Source organism: Phocoena phocoena, chromosome 18 (assembly GCF_963924675.1).
Source record: "Phocoena phocoena chromosome 18, mPhoPho1.1, whole genome shotgun sequence".
Lineage (NCBI taxonomy): Eukaryota > Metazoa > Chordata > Mammalia > Artiodactyla > Phocoenidae > Phocoena > Phocoena phocoena.
This window is the reverse complement of record NC_089236.1, coordinates 75,814,308-75,834,105: the sequence shown is the minus strand read 5'-3', so window position 1 is coordinate 75,834,105 and position 19,798 is coordinate 75,814,308. Positions and strand designations below refer to the sequence as shown.

The 19,798-nt window shown below is 44.4% G+C and overlaps 1 protein-coding gene across 1 annotated transcript in view; it reads left to right on the top strand.

The window, feature by feature from the left end:
• Positions 1–19,798, top strand: part of NALF1 (NALCN channel auxiliary factor 1) — a 570,556-nt gene that overhangs the window by 529,813 nt on the left and 20,945 nt on the right. Inside the window, exon 2 of the mRNA XM_065896308.1 lies at positions 11,740–11,911. Within this exon, the coding sequence (XP_065752380.1) occupies positions 11,740–11,911 (172 nt within the window). The remainder of the gene's footprint in view (positions 1–11,739; positions 11,912–19,798) is intronic.

Genomic DNA, 19,798 nt, shown 5'->3' with positions numbered 1-19,798 from the left:
CCGGAATTCTCTGAATCTTAATTTTCACCTTAGTAAAACTGGAATACTCACACTCACCTCACGTAGACAGTGCACTGAAACCTAGGTGAAGCGCTGAGTACAGGCATACCTCAGTTTTACCGCACTTCATTTTAATGTGGTTTTTACAAATTGAACCTTTGTGGCAGCCCTGCGTCCATCAAGGCTATCGGCATCACTTTTCCAAAAGCATTTGCTCACTTCCTGTCTCTGTGTCACATTTTGGTAATTCTAATAATTTGTCATTTTTATTATATTTGTTATGGTGATCTGGGATCAGTGATCTTTGCTGTTATTGTCATAATTGTTTCGGAGACCCACAAACTGTGTCCATATAAGATGGCCAAATTAACTGATAAATGTGTGTGTGTTCCGACTTCTCCACCGGCCATTCCCCGTCTCTCTCCCTCTCCTCAGGCCTCCCTATTCCCCGAGACACAGCACTATGGAAATTAAGCTAATTAATAACCCTAGAATGGCCTCTAAGCGTTCAAGTGAAAGGAAGAGTCACGCGTCTTTCACTTTAAATCAAAACCCGGAAATGATGAAGCTTAGTGAGGAGCGCATGTTGAAAGCTGAGATGGGCTGAAACCTAGTCCTTTTGTGCAAAACAGCCAACTGGTGAATGTAAAGGAGAAGTTCTTGTAGGAAATTAACAGTCTACTCCAGCAAACACACAAATGATAAGAATGTGAAACAGCCTTAGTGCTGATATAGAGAAAGTCTGAGTGGTCTGGATAGAAGATCAAACCAGCCACAACATTCCCTCAAGCCAAAGCCTGATCCAGAGCAAGGCCTCATCTCTCTTCAGTTCTGTGAAGGCTGAGAGAGGGGAGGAAGCTGCGGAAGAAAACTTGGAAGCCAGCAGAGGGTGTTGGTTCATGATGTTTAAGGAAAGAAGCCATCACCATAACATAAAAGTTCAAGGTGAAGCAGCAAATGCTGATGTAGAAGCTGCAGTAAGTATTGGCAGAAGATCTTGCTAAGAGAATTAATAAAGGTGGTTACACTAAACGACAGATTTTCAGTGTAAACAAAACAGCCTTATATTGGAAGAAGATGTGACCAAGACTTTCATAGCTAGAGAGGAGAAGTCAATGCCTGGCTTCAAAGGTTCAAAGGACAGGCTGACTCTCTTGTTGGGGGTTTATGCAGCTGATGACTTTGAACTGAAGCCAATGCTCATTTATCATTTCAAAAATCCCAGGGTCCTGAAGAATTATGCTAAACTACTCTGCCTGTGCTCTACTAATGTAACAAAAAGCCTAGATGACAGTGCATCTGTTGACAACACGGTTTACTGACAGTTTTAAACCCACTCTTTTTTTTTTTTTTTTTGCGGTACGTGGGGCTCTCACTGTTGTGGCCTCTCCCGTTGCGGAGCACAAGCTCCGGACGCGCAGGCTCAGCAGCCATGGCTCACGGGCCTAGTCGCTCCGCAGCATGTGGGATCCTCTCGGACCGGGGCACGAACCCATGTCCCCTGCATCGGCAGGCAGACTCTCAACCACTGCGCCACCAGGGAAGCCCTAAACCCACTCTTGAGACCTAATGCTCAGAAAATAAATATTCCTTTCAAAATAGTACTACTCATTTATAACGCACCTGGTCACCCAAGAGCTCTGATGGAGATGTACAATGGGATTCATGTTGCTTTCACGCCTGCTAACACAACATCCGTTCTGCTGCCCATGGATCAAGGAGAAACTTCAACTTTCAAGTCTTATTATTTAAGAAATTCATTTTGTAAGGCTGTAGCTTCCATAGATAGTGGTTCCTCTGATGGATCTGGGCAAAGTCAATTGAAAACCTTCTGGAAAATATTCACCACTAGAGATGCCATTAAGAACATGTCGCGATTCACAGGAAGAGGTCAAAATATCAACATCGATAGGAATTTGGAAGAAGTTGATTCCAACCATCATGGATGACTTTGAGGGGCTCAAGACTTCCGTGGAGGAAGTAAGTGCACATGTGGTGGAGATAGCAGGAGAACTTGTATTAGAAGTGGAGCCTGAAGATGGGACTGCACTGCAGCCATCTCATGATCAAACTTGAGAGAACGAGGAGTTGCTTCCTATGGATGTGCAAAGAAAGTAGTTCCATGATCTAGAAACAACTCCTGGTAAAGACGCTCTGAAGACTGTTGAAATGGCAACGGAAGATTTAAAATAGTGCATCAACTTAGTTGAGAGTGGTGGCAGGGTTTGAGAGGATTGACTCTGGTTTTTAAAGCAATTCTACTGTGGGTGAAAGGCTATCAAACGGCATTGCATCCTACAGAGAAATCGCTCGTGAAAGGAAGAATCAAAGGATGGGCAGACCTCAACGTTGTCCTCTTTTAAGAAACGACCACAGCCATCCCAGCCTTCAGCAACGCTGCTCTAAGCAGTCAGCAGCCACCAGCTTGGAGGCCAGACCCTGCAGCAGAAGGGGCTGAAGGATCAGATAAGGGTTAATACTGTTTAATAATAAAATATTTTTTAATTAAGGTATGTACATTATTTTTTTAGACATAATGGTACTGCACACTTAGTAGACTACAGTATAATATAAACATAACTTCCTATGCACTGGGAAACCAAACATTTCACGTGGCTCATTTTATTACGATACTGGTATATTGGGGTGGTCTGGAACCGAACCCACAATATCTCCTAGGTCTGCCTATGTAGTAAATAGTTATTATCTGTCCCCCCTCCTTGCTGTCTTCCTGCTGTCCTTTTCCCTTCCTTCTTCCCTGTCCTGTATCACAGGCACACTGACCCCCACTCCAGTCCCCTCTCTGACATGCCACGCCACTCCCCGTCTTGACTGTCCCCTTCTCTTCTCCAGAACTGCCGGCCACCCTCAGTCATCACTGACCTCTGCTTTCTTCAAACCAAAGCACCCTGATGGTAACACACTGCCTACCACGTCTGGCCTTGTCTCCTTTAATTTGACAGGACTACTTTGGGGGCCAGGGAAAATGTCCCCAGGGTATGTACCTACAGCCAGGCCAATAGTTGGCTCTCAGTAAATAGCTTTGGATGGATTGAACGATACCTTTGAAGCCAAGGTTGGTAGAAATCAGTTAGCTCTTCCTGCATCGTGACAACCGACTACAGCTCTACTCTAATGAGAATTTTGAAGTGTTCACTCTGTCGTACTTTAAAGCTATGAACTCTAAGAGGCTCACTGGCACTTTTCTGGCTGTGATCCTGTTTATCTAAGGACCAGGTGTAAATAAATAGCATGTTTCAATGGCCACATGACACACAGCACTGCTGCATCCCCAAGGCGCTGGTTTGCACATAGTTTCCGTAAGGAGCTGCCATCTCTCCTGTCCCTGGTCCTCAAGAACAGGACGTGTCAGGATAAAGCAAAAACCATAATCATAGCTGCTGAGCTTGGACTTGGTGATGACAGAATCAGAAGCGCTCCTTCGCATCTGGGAGAAAAATAACGCACAAAGAGTCCACTCAACCAGGGGGCAGCAACACCTGCTTTGAGCGAAGACATTATTGTTGTTTTAACTGACAACTCTTATGACTGTGATATTGTAAAGTGGGGTGTCATCATGTATTATTCATACAGAAATGTCTTGACTATATTGCAAAGAGGTAGAAAATTTAGATATATACCCAGAGCATTTTATACTCTAGTTCTATAAAGTGTAAGACTGTGTAAAATTATCAGATGGTTAGATAAATTTTGCTTTATTATTGCAAGTTTTCCATATTTTACTTTGGGTTCTATGAGAAAGTTATGCCTTAACTTTCTTTAGACCTTTATTGGATGTTTCTATTAAGTGAGAGGCAGTAATAAGCAACTCCCGTTCTATTTACCTGTATGAAAAAAGTGAATACGGCTGCATTTTTTAGTGAATGTACTGATTACTTACTGCTGTTCTACTGAATACATTGGTACTTTCTAAACATCCTCTAGATTGTGGATTATAACCCTCATTCATTTATTAATCAACTGCTTCGTGAATTCCCATGTGAGTCATCCCAAATAAGGGGATGCTACCGTATTGACTCTCCCATGTGAGTCCTCCCAAATAAGGGGACGCTACCGTATTGACTCTCCCATCTCCTTGATGAATACATGCTTAAGACTAGTCTCAGATTTATCTACAGACTCACTTCCATTTCTTCCTTCAAAAGGTTGATTTCCTACTTTTTAAACCCCTTTCAACATTCTCAACTTGCTTAAGGTATGGAGCCCCAAACTGAATTTATATCGAGGTGCTTCCTCACTGCCTTTTTAAAACTATCAATTCTAATAGGATCATGGGCACTTTGATGATAGTTAACACAGACCACATTAGATACGTAGTGTATCTAGAGGACCCTGGGATATGTAACACTGCTGCATTTCCAACGTATTGTTTGGCTGATAGTCTACAAGGAAGCTGTCATTTATCCCTGTCTTTCCCGATTCTAGAAAAGGCTGTTGAGAAAACACCATTATGTCCACCCATGGCCGACACACAGAAGTGGTTTCCATGAAAGAACTTTCTTTTTTTTTTTTTTTCTAATAGAATCACTTATTACCTTGGACTTACAGTGTTATTAAAATGCTGACCATATTTCCTGAGTCCTCTTGTTCGCTTGACACCTGAATTTTTCCAAAGTTATTCCATGCCCATCATCTTTAAAGCTTTATCTGCGGTGCACAGACTCAGGGTTTTGAGGGCTTCTTTGTACTGCGTAAATGATATGGTGCTTTCATTCAAGGAGTCCATCCCCTCAAACACAGCTCAATGTTAGAGTTACCCATAATGGAAGGGAAAGTCATGCCTTATTTGGCAATTCTCAGCCGTTCCAATATAGATATTAAATTCTCTCTTGGTTTTTCCAGCTGGAAAAAGAGGAGGACACTGGTGAAATATTCAGCAACTCCACGATCAGATGTTTTGCGAAATGATTCCTGGCCTCATGCGGCCTCTGCTGCTGGCCTCCATCACTCCCCATTGGGCCCTTGCTGACCCTCCTTCTTCCCCGAGGCCCACGCGCACAGTTCCTGACAGCTTGGTCTCTAACATGAGCTTTTAATTCACCTGTTTCTATCACTATGAATAATTCATTTTTGGAAGTACGATAGAACTGTTTTGGAAAGGGATGAGGTAGTGTAATCTGTCCTCCAGAAACGTTTTGCCATGATCCCAGCCAAAGCAGCTTGTCCATTTCCGATGACAAGGCCAGAGCAAATTCCGCCCTTGGCAGCGCTGCGGGCCTCCCCTGAGTCCCGCCCACTGAGCCTTCTCTTTGTGTGGACGTCCTTCTCTGCTTGGAACCCCAGTCCATGTTGTGTCTCAGCACCTAAACCACGGTGTCTGCTTGGAAAGAGAGGTTCAGTCATGAAGTGGGCTTTTAAAAGTTTCTTTCGATAGGATTTATTCGGCCTCCGATAAGGGAGTTTGCTGATACCTCCCAAGGAGTCCATAGGATTTAATGTCTTGGAAGCACGTAAGGGTTCGTGGTTAGAGTCTGCCCTGTTAGTATCTCAGAGCCGGGTGGACTTGCTCACAGGAACCAAATCACCCGACAGAGCTGTGCGCCTGAAGGCCATGGTGTGAACTTCCAAGGACAGTTCCATGGACAGTTTCTCCCAGGTACACCCAGAGCACCAGGAATGCAGAATTGCACGAGGCCCCTTTACAGGAGCCTAGAAAGGGAAGCAGACAAGCAAAGAGTGTCACCTTCAGTGTGAGTCCATAGGAAGAGAACATTCCAGAGGCTTTCGGGGGTGGGTTTACAGATCAGGGGCAGGAGGTTTACAGATGAGGTCACACAGGACGGGTAGGAACCCATCAGGCTGAGGGCTGTGTGAGCGAGGCGAAGGGGAAGCAGGGGTGCAGGGCTGCTGAGGACGAGGCCGTTTAGTGACGCTGCGTGTCACCTTCCACAGCCACAGCGCACAGACTGAGCATGGGGGTGGAGGCTCAGAGGCTGGAGCGCTCAGCAGGGCGCGGTCACAAAGCTCAGTGTCCTTTAAGGAGTTTGAACTTTTCCCGGAGTGCTGCGGAGAGGCCCTGGATGATGGAAAGCGGCGTGGTGACAGAATCAAATAGTCCCACAGAGGTTACCCTAACTCCCCGGTACGGACCAGCACGGAGGGGAGGAGATCAGGACTGAAGACGCAGATGCTCATCTGTGGACGTGTCGTGTAGGTGAGCGATGGGAATGGCTGGGATAATAGTGTCAACAGAAATCAAGACATTTGGAGCCTTGATATCTAGGACGTAGGCTCGTAGGACCTGGGGAGAAAGTGGTTGGGGAGAGCGTAGAAGGGGACATTGGGGGTAACTCCCAGATTTCTCTCATCTTGCTTCTCCCGAAGAGAAGATGCTGAATTCCACTCTGGACTTGCAGAGGCTGAGATGCTAAAGAACATGGAAACAGAAGCATGTAGGATGCAGTTTATAGACAGATCAGGTGAGAGAGAGAGAGAAAGAGGGGTGCCCTGGAAATAAGGATTTAGGCCTCACTGTTTTAAAGACCAAGCTGAATCGTGAGAATGGACGATTACCACGAAAGACTGTGCAGAAGGAAGTTTAGAACAGAAGCCTGAGTGACACCAACATTTTGGGGCGTGGCAGAGGAAACAAACAACAATTACAACAAAAGAGCCAATGAAGTAGTAGTGGCTGGCAGAGAAGGAAGAAGCCCAGGGTAAATGGATTCTCGTAATCACGGGGGCCAGCGTTTCAAGAAAGAGTTTCAGCAGCAGCGCGCATTGCTGCCAAGAAGTCAGATAAGAAAATAGCTGATTTTAGCAGCTGGGTTTATCACCACAGGGGCCAGGTTGCTTAGAAAGAACAAGTTTCTGTGTAGCAGTTCAGGCTGACACCAAACCATAGCGAGGTGAGGAGGGGAAACTAGATGCAGCAAGGACGTCATTAACTCAGATAATGCAGGAGGCGTCCAGTAAGTCCCCTACACACACGCCTTCAAGTTGCAGACTTGATGGGAACGCGTATTCTCATGTCCAGTCACATAAGTTAGTTCACGGGTCGTACGTTGTCACGTGCATGCATCCTCCACAAGTGCTGTGATTTGTGTACTTTACTGTGCGGTACTGTGTAGAGTACAGCAGTACAGTGTCTTTATTTTAAGCCCAGGATGTCCGGAAGCAAACCTAAAAGCAGTGGTGACATAGCTGGTACTGCTGTACTTTTCGAGGTACTGTACTGTAAGATTAAAAGTGTTTTCTTTATTTTTTGTTTGTTTTTCATGTATTACTTGTGTGAAAATTATTATAAACCTATTACAGCACAGTGCTATATGGCCGATTGTGTTAGTTGGGTACCTAGGCTAACTTCATTGGACTTACGAACAAATTGGACTTAACGAACGCACTCTCGGGATGCAACTCATTTGTACGTAGGGGACTTACTGTGTTAATGAGGAAGAAGGGAAAGAAGAAGCTGGCTTCCTGTGTGTCCCGGACTGTGCAGGAGACACACTGACCAATTCTTCCCCAGTTTCCTTCGTTTCCGAGATCATCGTTGGATGGTAGCATCCTCTATTCAGGAAAGCTTGAAGAGTTGATTTGCTTTTTGTCATCGTTGCCATCACGTCTGTGGGCCTCCAGGTATCACACCCGACTAGCAGGTGGAGCCGGGCTGGCCCTGCCTTCTTCAGACGGAGTCCCTCTCCTGAAGGGACTGAGCCTAGGGTGGTGGTGAGAATGGATTGGGTGGACTTAAAAACATAGGGCGGTGCCAGGAAGCGAGGGCCGTTCTGAAGTTCAGGGGATTAGACCGAGTGTTATCACAGGACCCACGAAGCGGGTCACCAGGAGAAAACAGGAAGGTACTTGCATTCGACGCAGGAAATGGAGCGAAGATGCAGCCCCGCGGGACAAGGCGTGCTGACATTGTAAGGCTTAGGCGGATCAAGGAGCCTGTCTCCTTACACTGTCCATCTCTGAATATTCTTCCTCAGATGACCTGGCTTATCCTCAGGCGGGGATTGTTTTCTTGCTTCCCTCTTAAAATATGTCAGTATTTCCATTTTCTGGGTGCCACGTGTGCTTTAACCAGACACTGACACAGGGCTAAGGAAAGACGCTCAGATATACGCATGCGAACATTTCTTTCGACCTCCTGCCCCACTCACAACTGTAACAACATGCCTTGTGCATCAAAGTGCCTCAGCCCGAGGCGGTCGCCACCGCAGACTACGGCTTACGGAACCAGCGATTTCAGCCCCGCGTGCTCCAGACACACGCCACTCACGCGTTAGAGCTGCCAGGGAAGGGCCTCAGAAAACGCATCAACGCATGGTATACATGTAAGAAGAGTTAGCCCTTAGTAATTCTTGGGGGAAAAGGGAAAACAGCCTTCTGATTTGAAGATGACAACCATGTTCAATACCTGACATTTTTCTTAATAATAAAAAATAATAATAATAAATTGTAACCGACATATTTTTTCAGCCGGCTAACATATATTTGCAATATAAATTGGTTCCCTTGCTCTAAAACGTGAATATAAATTTGGGGGGAGGGAGGCAAGTATACTTAAAAGAAATGAGAATCCAAGTCCCTATGGGAAAAATACGAATCTGGGACATTTTGTGAAAGGCTCTACGGGAGGTGAGCCGTGGTCGTGTGGAACGCCCAGAGCCAAGAGAGGTCGTGAGACCCGGTGCGTGCTGACGTCACACTGGTGCATGCTGACGTCACGCTGGTGCATGATGACGTCACTTGTAAAGAGGAGCCTGAAAGCCATGATTATTCAGGGCACTGGGTATAACCCGTAATGAACAATATTTCTAGCCCCATAAAGCATCCCCCTCCTAGAGTCCCGTAGCTTAACATCACTTCCCGTAATCAGGGAACAGGGACCCCTCGCTCAGTCTGTCTCCTGGGATTTTCCTCTCAACCATGCTTGTACCATTACAACCAGAACTTTCCTGAAAACTGAGAATTATCTTAAAAAATAAAAAAACTAGTCTTCATCGGGAATCTGGAAATGAGTTCAATAGACCACAGCTCCCTGGGATCTCCCCTCCTCTCCTCACACCTTCAATTAGGCCCGCGAAACCGAGGGGATTTGTAAAGTGATGTTGGTGCAGAGAAGACCCAGAAATCAGCCCAGGGGTGGGGTGTGATTATTACAGCCACTGCGCAGAATTTCAAGGGAAGGTTTGGAAAGTGCAGATCTGGGGTGAAGTGACTTGACTTAAAAAAAAAAAAGAAAGGCTCCCGTGGTGGCACAGTGGTTGGGAGTCTGCCTGCCGATGCAGGGGACACGGGTTCGTGCCCCGGTCCGGGAAGATCCCACATGCCGCGGAGCAGCTGGGCCCGTGAGCCATGGCCGCTGAGCCTGCGCGTCCGGAGCCTGTGCTCCACAACAGGAGAGGCCACAACAGTGAGAGGCCCGTGTACCAAAAAAAAAAAAAAAAAAAAAAAGAAAGAAAAAAAAGGTACGTTAAGAATGATTCAGTTGATGCCTTCCCAGTAATGTGCTGTGTTATTAAAACAACATCCAAGAAGGCAGGGATTTGAGGTTGCCATCAACTGTGATCTTCCTAGGCCCCAGTTCTCACTTTAAAATGAGAGGCTTAGCTAGATGACCTCTAGGACCTTTCCCCTCTGAACTGCCACCCTCCCCTCGAGGACTCCAGAGACCCACCTTTTGTCATGTTGTCATCACTTTCCACTTCCTCTCAGAAGAGGTCCAGCTACCCCAGGGCCCAGTGAAGGAAGTGCTGGCCTGAATTTTGTCCATTTGCTACTATAATCTCTCTCTAACTCAGGTTCTTTATTTGTAAAATATTTCCCAAACCCATCTCAAGGGTTTCAGGGGGAAAAATAAGAAATGAGAAAACGCTCTGGGAGAAAGAGAAAATTGTTATCCAGCTATTAAGTAAAAATGTCATTCTTTTTTAGGCCGTTTTAATAGTCTAGTCAGTTCCTTTTCTAGACTGTAGCTTGAGAGTATTTTCTATTGACCGTAGGATGGGCAGCTGTCAAACAGTTTGTTGTACTGTCAGCAGTGATTTCCAGAGGCAGCAGCAGAGCGGGGGTGGGGTGAGACGTCCTTCACGAGCATAGTTACCTGGCAAGCGTAACTTCCACAGAGAGAGGAAAGTACAAGCCCTCCAGGAAAGATGGGGGTAAACGTAGTTGAACCAGTCATTTATCATCAGAGACCTTAAACCTGTTTTTGTTCCTTCCCTAAATTATTGTTTAGCATCAGATAATCATTTATACTATTCAGTGACACCTAGAAAAGCGATGACTTAGTATGTCTCTCCATAGGAGAAGGCTAAGCCATTATAAAAAAGATTTCTGGTCTTCCTTATACTACGGATTTCTTATGAAAGAAGACAAGTGTATTCATTTGTCATCGTGTGCTTTTCCCTGAAAATCCTTGAGGGCTTTTAAAAGTTAATCATCTTGTTTCTTTGGTTTTGTGCCACCACAAAACATCTAACTTTCTCAACCCCCCTCCCTCAAAAATAAAAGGGAGGCATTGGAACGTATCTCAGAGATGTTTATTTCTCTCCCTTTCCTGACACAAGAATTCTCCTCACAGTATACTGGCAAGAGTTATCTAGATTCTGCTTGAATTCTAGGCTGTCCACTTACTTCCGTTGCTAATTATTATCTGTGTGCAAAGTGTGACCAATAGTTACCTTCTATGTGTGTGCTAAGAATTACATGGGGAAAAAATGTATGTACCTTGCTTAGAACAGAGTGTGAAATTGATAAATACTCGCTATTACTATTGTCAGGTATTTACGATCTCTTAGTGTACATTTAACGGTACACCATCCACTTTTCCGGGCAGAACATAGGCGACAGAATCTTACCAGGCTAGTATTAGCCTTAGAAACAGGTAAACAGAAGACATCAGCGCCCAGGGTCTGGGAAATACCTGAGTCACAGCCATCTGTATGGTGATACTTTGCCATGGTTTTATTTGGGCCTAGTTTCACCTTGTTCCCTTATATTAGAATAAGGCATTTTTTCAATATCTACTTTCCTAAATACCTATCAAAAACAAAGAGCTAGGTGAATTCATAGTCCTTTCACATTTTATTAAATTAAGCAAATACTTATCGAATATCGATGTGGATCACAGTATCTAAAGGTCCAAGTTGCGGCTCTGAGGAGGTTTCCCTCTTCGTTCTCCTCACCACACCACGACATAAAGTGTCTGATTTAGGTTGGGTGTTTCCCGGCTTTCGGACGATGAGATATTTAATGCATTTGATGTGAGTCATCAATTTAAATGCCCGCCGCTGCTTGTTCTGTGCCCTGGAGTTCAAGCTCTAACCAGCCGCCTCTGCACAGCCCGCGGGGGCATCTTTGTAGGGGAATCAGCGCCATCTAGTGCCCTTGGGGGGAATAGCCGGTGTCTGCAGGGCTCTCGCACCCTGCAGTAAATAACCACGGCGGATCCACAGTTATTTCCTTTCTTGTATATCACTGGATTTTAAAAACTCCAGGCCCTGCTTAACTCCACTGTTTTTCACATGAGTTACATCCCCTCAAACGCCACATTGCCTTTTGCATTCTCTTAAGGGCTCAATCAAAAAATGTTTTGCTCTGTTGCCAAGACATCGCTTGCAGCTGGCCTTGTGTGAATACGCTGTCTCCAAGTGTGAGTTTTCTTATGATCCGCTTGAAGCCCTAGCATGTGTCTCACAGTACAGCATGTCCTTTATCAGTCAGAACTGTTGTCATTCCGCCCTATTTTTGATTCTTCTCTTTTTTCAGATTGTCTACAAAGCCTGGCTGTGTTCCCAGTATTTTGAAGTCGCACAGCTGAACTGCAGAAAGACAATTCCTTGCAAGCAATACTGTTTGGAGGTTCAGACGAGGTGTCCGTTCATACTGCCCGACAATGATGAAGTTATCTACGGGGGACTCTCCAGTTTCATCTGTACAGGTACAGTGCAGGGCAGGTGTTGGCACCCAGCCTCTCGCGGTGGATCTGCTTCTTATGTGGTGTTTGTTTGGTTGGGGGTTTCCTTCCACCTATGTAACCCTGAAGATTCGGCTGGGACTATTCCATGCTTTCCTTCACAGAAGCCCTGAAAGGACCCCGAAACTGATTTGGAGATGCCACGTGATGTGTCGTCTACCTGTGACCACCATCATTAAGTTTGTAAAAGGATAAAATGGAAAAACGTCAGCAATCTTTGGATTTGCTTAAATTTGACTTAGAGTCGGTTGGGTTCTACCTGCCTTATCTTTGTATTAGCCTAAGAACAGATGACGTGATAAGGCGGTAATATTATGTTTCTTCTTCAAATTGGTAACAAGTTTAGGTCCCAAATCTATTTTCTGAGAAGTGTTATGTTACTTTATCTTAAATAAGTATCGAGAGTATGAAGAAATGCCCATTTAAGTTACTCGTGTGTGTGTATGTGTATTAGAGTCCGGTTAAATTGTTTACCTCTTTCACCAAATGACTCAGACTGGGCAAAACACCAGTAGCAGCATGCAATTTCTGGGTATTTATAAGTGTTATACAATTTAGACGTAGAATAAGACGCAAAGGATAAGGGTAGATTGCTTTTTAAAAATAAATGCTGAGTAGACAAGTGAGAACGATCCCCTTTGCTGCAGAAATGTGATAATGAGAGTTGTTGCTTCACGCTGTCTCAGTAAAAATGTGCTGCGGGTCCTTGTAACTGGATGGCTTGAGTTGTAGCATGTTTAGTTTTCAAGTTTTAAGGATAAGACACCATCATATGTACGAAGAAACATGAAAACCCCTCTTCTTATAATAAACTTTAGACCCTTCTAAGCAGAGTGACATATTGAGATGTTCAACATGAGAATTTATCAGATTCTTTCTAGAGCACTTATTTCCATGCCTATCCATAACCCATCCTGTTCTAAGTGATGTGCTATCAAGAGACTGTCCAGCAAAGCTCTCCCCTAAACGCCTGCCTACACACTGGATGGCTTTTGTGCTGCCCAAACTTATGGGAAGGATATCTGGATGAAGGTTAAGAGACATGGGCTTTCCTCCTGTTTCTATTCATGCATTCTCTCCGAGCCACCATCTCCTCGTTAGTACATTAGTGATAGCGATACCCCTCAGGCATGTCTGCAGTGAGGAATACAGATAGAGAAGCTGCACGAGATACGTCATCCATAGGCAATAGCCATTGTACATAAGGAAGCGATTTGTGGAATGTAAAGTGATTTACCAATTATTTTTGTTATTCCACTGATTTGATGCTGACATCATTTTTCATATGGTTCCTCTCTACTGGGAAGACAGAGAAAGAGAGAGAAGAGAGAGATAAAAGGAAGGAAGAGGGAAGGAAGGAAGGAAGGAAGATATTAACACCTTCTTCCTTTGAATCTGAGCCAGAATTCACCAGTCACGGGCTATTCATTTATTTGTCTTCCACACAAAACTTCAATAAATGGTCATCAAGATAAGGTCTTCATCTCTTGACTTAAGGACCAATGAGGTGTCTGTGATTTTAGGACTTCTGAGAAACTTCTGGAATTTTATGTAAAGGTTGTATTCTTGTTCATTCTCATGCATGTAGCTTTTTTCCTAGAGAAGGTCAACAGCTTCGCTAGATTCTCAGAGCAGAAAAGAACCTCAGATGAAGGGAGAGGCGTCTGTCTATCTCCTCCTGCTTCCTGGTCTCTTCTCTGTATGTTTGAATCTGAAATACAGGTTTGAACGTTCATCGGCTTCCCTGTACACTTTCAAGGCCGTCAGAAAGCTAAACATGGAAATTAATCTCTTTTCGCACATGTGCAGAAAGTCTATCTTATATTTTTAATTGTCTTTGAGTCTTTCAAAGTCAGATTTTTTCATCTACATCATTAAGGAAAACAAATAGGAAAGGAGGAGAGATTTGTCATTTGTCGGATCCAGGGGAAAATGCCACCAAAATTAGAAGCTTTCTGGGAGAATCTCGTCACTGAATATTTGGGAATCTGACTCTTCTTTCCCCACTGTCAGCTGGGCCTATGTTCTTTTTCTTACTTCTCAAAAACGTGCAGAATAAATTATGAAGGCATTTGGTCCCTGAGCGCTGTGAAAAATTTTGACCAAAACAATGGTACTGATTTTCAGATTGATCCTCTTTTCTAAGCTGTGACCCAGGCTTCCTGGAAGAATTCTTCTGTGTCTTATCACTAGCAGCCATCCTTTATCCACCTTGGGTCACAGAGGTCCCTTGAGTTTTGCTGCTGGACTTGAACAGGAGAGATTTCTGCAGGTGGGAACTGCTTGCTGCCATGTCACTACCGATGAGGGTCCCAGACACCAGGGTCCCCAGAACATCTCCTTCTGGGAAGAAGTGAGCTCCCGGGGCCACTGGTGAAACCCTGCCCAGGAGCCCAGTGGCCTCACATTTGTAGGGAAACTAGTAAGACTTTTACATATAAAACATTTGTTTCCAAACATTGTCACACGATCTTTGAAGGTTCACCTCTTACAGATAGACGTGAAGATCCAAAGAACTCGCCCTTCAGGTATACTTGGAGTAAGTATTGAGTCATCTCACACACCTTTTACGCATCGTGAATGGAGCGTCTTCTGGACTCAGAATGAGGCTAAGTCTAGTCGAGAAATGGGAGTATTTTTCCTAGTTCCCCAGTGGGCTGTACAGGACCTGAGGCCCACTGGGAAGCAGGCTCATAGCCACGTTTCAGCTCACACAGAACAGCACATCTGCTGGACTCCCCCCTCAATGAAATGAGTAAATGGCAATCACTAAACCCAATTTCACTAAAAGGAGTTCACCAAGTAGGTTGGTCTTCATCTTGCCTCCGGTACTTCCTCTTTTTTAAAAAATTAATAAATGATTTTATTGCCATTCTGTGTGCTGAAAACTATAATCGTTTATCATCAAGAGTTGAAGGAACAGACAGTTTCCTTCAAATTCCTTTAATAATGGTCTCCCTACGAATGGAAACACATCCAATTCAGAAGCTTCCAAAAGGAAAGAGATTCCCTCTAAAAATCATCTCAGAAAAGTACTCAGCGAGCGCGTGACTGCAAAAGTCTCGCCGGCAGATGCTGTCCAGGTGAGGGTCAGTTTTGTTCAAGGCGCTTCTCCATAGTGACAAACCAGTGGCGTCATTATGGCTTTTTTTCCTAGCGTCCTCTGCATCATCCCATCTTTTAGGGACTGGGATTACAGGACTCCAGGTCTTCCTGTCATCTAGGCTTTTATTAGATATATACTGATGCTTAGAATTCCTGTTATCCATCCCAAAAAGTACATCTCAGTCCTTGGGATCAGGGAACCAGTTAGAGGGTTCAGAGTAGACAAAATTCCTTTCAATAATCAGGAGTTATTTAAAATTGGGGTAAGTTATTCGATGCAACCTCATTGCATCATTTCTTTCTGAGGCATATATTACTTACCCGTGTCCTACATGGGCGTGTTTTACGTGTCTACATTTTGGTCATCTGCTGCTATGATCCTTGGCAAGCCGGTAGCTTACTTTTAAGAAATGAAATATCTGAGAATGCGTGTCCTTGGCTGTACAACGTCTTTGACTCAGGCTGTTGCTGAAGGTGAAGGACAGATGTTTTAACCACAAAACTAGAGGAGAGAAGAGCCTCCTCCTATTGTTAAGTTCTGCTTCTGTTTCAGGTAATGAAGGAAAGACACTTTGCCTGAGATCTCTCTTGGTTTTTCTGTTAGAGGATAAAACTGAGGCGTTGCTGAAGGGGTGTTTGAGAAATTAATTAGGGAGAAATTCCAAGGTGCTGTCAGGGTGAAGCCCGTCATTGGATGTCAGGCTTTATTGAGCTAAAACTTTTCGAGGTGGGCTCTGTTCTCAAGCTGGGTTCACACAATACTCTGCTATTTTAGAAACTGTTTCTTCGTCTTCAGAGTGAGGGGGTGGAGTCCTTTGTGGGTTCTGCGCTGTCAACCCATCATGGCGATAATTACGTGGGTTTCCCCCCTGCACACTCCCTCGCGTTCTTCTAGAATCCCCTGGAGAAATCCTGGATTGCTTACCTGGAATGGTGAGCCAACACTAACAACACAGAAGTAGCAGAGCGTCTCAGGCTGCGGGTGCTATGGTAACATACATTGCGAAAATTGCCACTTGATTGATGGATAAGAGAGACCCTACCTGATTTGCTGCTGTATTTTTCATAGGTGAATTATTGAAAGAAAAAATAAAGTAAAAGATCTGCTGGGGGTTACTGACAATGGAGATAAAACATTTTGAGAATTCTGTGTAAATTCTGCATTTCATTTTTTAGCTGTGACAAGCATGAGGTTATATTTCCGCCTCCTGGGAAAACACGGCGGGCTGTTGCACGTTAGGGTGACAGGTCTGATTATACAGTGATGGAGGACGGGCGCCCCCTGGTGGCGCGGCTCTGTGTCTGCAGGGGACCTAAAGCGGTTTATTTCCCTCAGGCAAGGGAAGTCATTTTAATAATCCTTTGAGAGAAAAAAGATGGGGGAAAATACTTGGATGTGCGTATTGATCGAGTCAGAAAGGAATTTTTTAATATTGCGTGTCATTCACAGGAGAGAGTTGACAACTGTGAAAAATCATTCCCTAAATTGTATCTCACACATCTGGGGAGTTGATGAAGATTTTTAGAAAGATTATGTAAAAGATTTTCTCACCGAAGTAGTGTTTCAGTAGAAAAATCTGCTCCCTATAAATTTTAATTTGGACGTCTATGATATCTTTAATCTCCGTACCTTCTCCACTGTGTGAATATGTTTGATTATTTTCTAAAACTCAAGGGTCTTTTTTTCTGAAAAAGGAATAATGAAATACCAGCTAGTTATAGCACCATGTGATGTCATACAAAGTCTTTATATATATATATATAATATATATATATATAAATCTACAAAATATGTAGATACAAAATCTTTATGTAGATACAAAATCTTTATATAAATATATATATATATATATATAAATTTAGACCAAAAGAGAAATGTGAAGGAAGATAGTATGATCAGAATAAATAATAAATACAAAAATAAGTTATTTTTTAAAACTTACGTAGCATGTAGTAACTTCATGTGTTTGGGACATCGTCTTCCATTAAAACACTGCACTTTTGGAGGCTTATTAAATTCGTATAGTTAGACCTGAGTTCAGGTCCTCATACTTAAGATCATCTTCCCCGACGTCCACCTCCGTGTGCTTCCCCAGCAGTTCAAGTTTACCTTGAGCGAGGGGACTAATGCAGGGAAACAGCCCCGGAGTAGAAATTAGGTTGGTGGATTCCGCCCATAGCTATGAATTTTGGAACGTCGTAGCCACTGGGTTTCCATTTCCTCATCTCTACAAGTGGCTGATGCGTCTGGGTCTCCAGCACATTCAGCCCTCCTGGATGTTGAGGGCAGAGTCTGAGTCAGGTGGGCGCCCCTTGGTCCAGGCAGAATCTGAGTCAGATGGGCGCCCCCTGGTCCAGAATGAGGGCAAAGCACCCCAGCACCAGACAATGCAGAGTCCAGCATTGTGTTAGTGGAGGCTGGCATCTCGCTCCAGGCCCCCCTGGATGCCCCTCGCTGGAGAGCCAGGAAGGACTGGTGATAAACTCATCTACCTCCAGGTGTGCTGATAAAACTGACCATACCCTCCCAAGCCTACACACCTAGACAAACCTTGGAGAAGTTCCAACACAGTCCACGTTGTACTTCTGCATTTTCTCTCTCTACCTTACCTGATCTAAGAGGAGAAATGAAAGGGATTAGACCAGGGAGAGTTGAGGAGACCATGCGTGGAGCTTTGGCATGGCGTGGAGTTGAATCAGCCCCAAGGTGTGTCCAGTCTCTATGGCAGGGAGCCCTAAGCTTGCTGCCTCTGGAGCCAGGAAGGGCGGAGCCTGCAGCCACTTCCTGGCCTGTTCCCAGGTCAGTGGGCACCGCAGGTGCATTGAGCAGAAAGCTGTCCTCCTTGATGCCACCTGGAGAGGATCCTAGTGACATCATCTCACAATTGCCTGGTAATCTGTAGCAGCAGCGTAACTTGCTGGCCTGGCCGGTATGTCTTGACCTCTGAACTCCCTAGGATGGACGACTTTCCTTTACTGAAGCCAGAATTATTGAACGCTGCTCCGACAGGACCAGGGGAGGGCATCCTGGACAATGAGTTGGTTGGTCTGCACTCAGATGGAGGTTGAAAGAAAACGTTTAGAGAGCTTCCCTAGAGCAAGGAGGAGGGTGAAATACACATCGTTCTACAGAGATTCACATCATCCCCAGAAAGCTTCGTGACTGACAAGACTTTAAGCCTGACGAACGCTGTGACACCTCACTTACGGAATTTACATTTTAAGTGGGCCCCCAAACCGAGCGTCAAGGTTAACTTGCCCCCTGCCCCCCAATTCAAGTCCTAACCTGCAGTATCTCAGAATGTGACCTTATGTGAAAATAGGGTCTTTTAGGGAGGTGATCAGGTTAAAGTGAGGACACCAGGATGGGCCCTGATCCCATGCTGCCCAGTGGGTATGTTAATCCGCTAGGGCTGCCATGTAACAAGACGCCACAGACGGGGTGGTTTAAACAACAGAAATGTATTAGTCCACAGTCCTGGAGGCCAGAGGTCCAAGGTCAAGGTGTTGGCAGGTTTCGTTTCTCCAAAGGCCTCTCTCCTCGGGTCACCTTCTTACTGTGTCTTCACAAGGTTCCTCCCTTTGTGTGTGCACCCAGGGGTCTTCCTGGGTGTCCAAATTTACTCTTTTTACTCTTTTCATAAGGAATCTCATTGAATTAGGGCTCACTCTAAAGACCTCATTTTAACTCAATCATCTCTTTAAAGGTCCCGTCTCCAGATACGGTCACGTTGAGGTGCAGGAAATTAGGGCTCTAACATCTCGATTCATCTCACAGAAGTGTACTTATAACAAGGGGACATTCGTACCCACAAACAGACCCACAGGAACACAGTGGGGGGAAACACAGGGAGAATACCATCACCTGCACCCCTGCCAACACTCTGATCTCAGACTGGCCTCCTCCAAAACTGTGAGACCATAAAGTACTGTTTTGAAGCCGCCCAGCCTGTGGGACTTTGTTAGGGCGGCTCTGAGCTCTGCCTGGTAATTTTGGAATAGAACAGATACATTCAGTATTGTTTGTTCAAGAAGAGAATAATGTCTAACCCTTCTATGAAGACGGATTTTGTGTACTTCAAAAGTTCTAGAGGATTAGAGGAGAGGAAGCAATAAAAAGGAATCATAAAGGCAAAGAGAGAACTCAGCCTAGAGGAGTTAGAGGATAATAATTATGCAGAGAGAGTAATGATGAAGAAGAAAGAGTATTAACCAGTACGGATCGGTTTTAATGGCAAAATAAAATGATTTTCATGAATTTCACAAATCTCCTTTTGAAGGGATTTAGTACCACGTTCACTTTGCAAAGATGTTGTGTGTACTGTGTCCACCCTTTCGTGGCTTCACGACTAGAAGATTTTAAACCTGAATCTGCAAACTTTTCATGTCACGAAATTGCAGTTAGTGAATTTTTCTTTTGGAAAATCTAATCACTCTGTACTTTGTGCTCAACATTGCTGTAAACCTAAAACTGCTCTAAAAAATAAATCCTAATGAAAAGCGGGGGTGGGAGAACCTAGCTAAATAAACTTTCTATCTCTAGGTAAATTGTCTTCGATTTGGAGATATGTTTGTTCTTATCATTTCCAGCCTACTCTTGTAGTGTCAGAAGGAAATGCAGACTCATGATTTTATATAACAGTTTTATGAGATTTGTGGACAGCTTTCAAATTCCAAATCTTAATCCTTACAAGAAGAATGGTTTACATCCCTGTCCGCTTCTATTATTCTTTCCACAAAGAGATA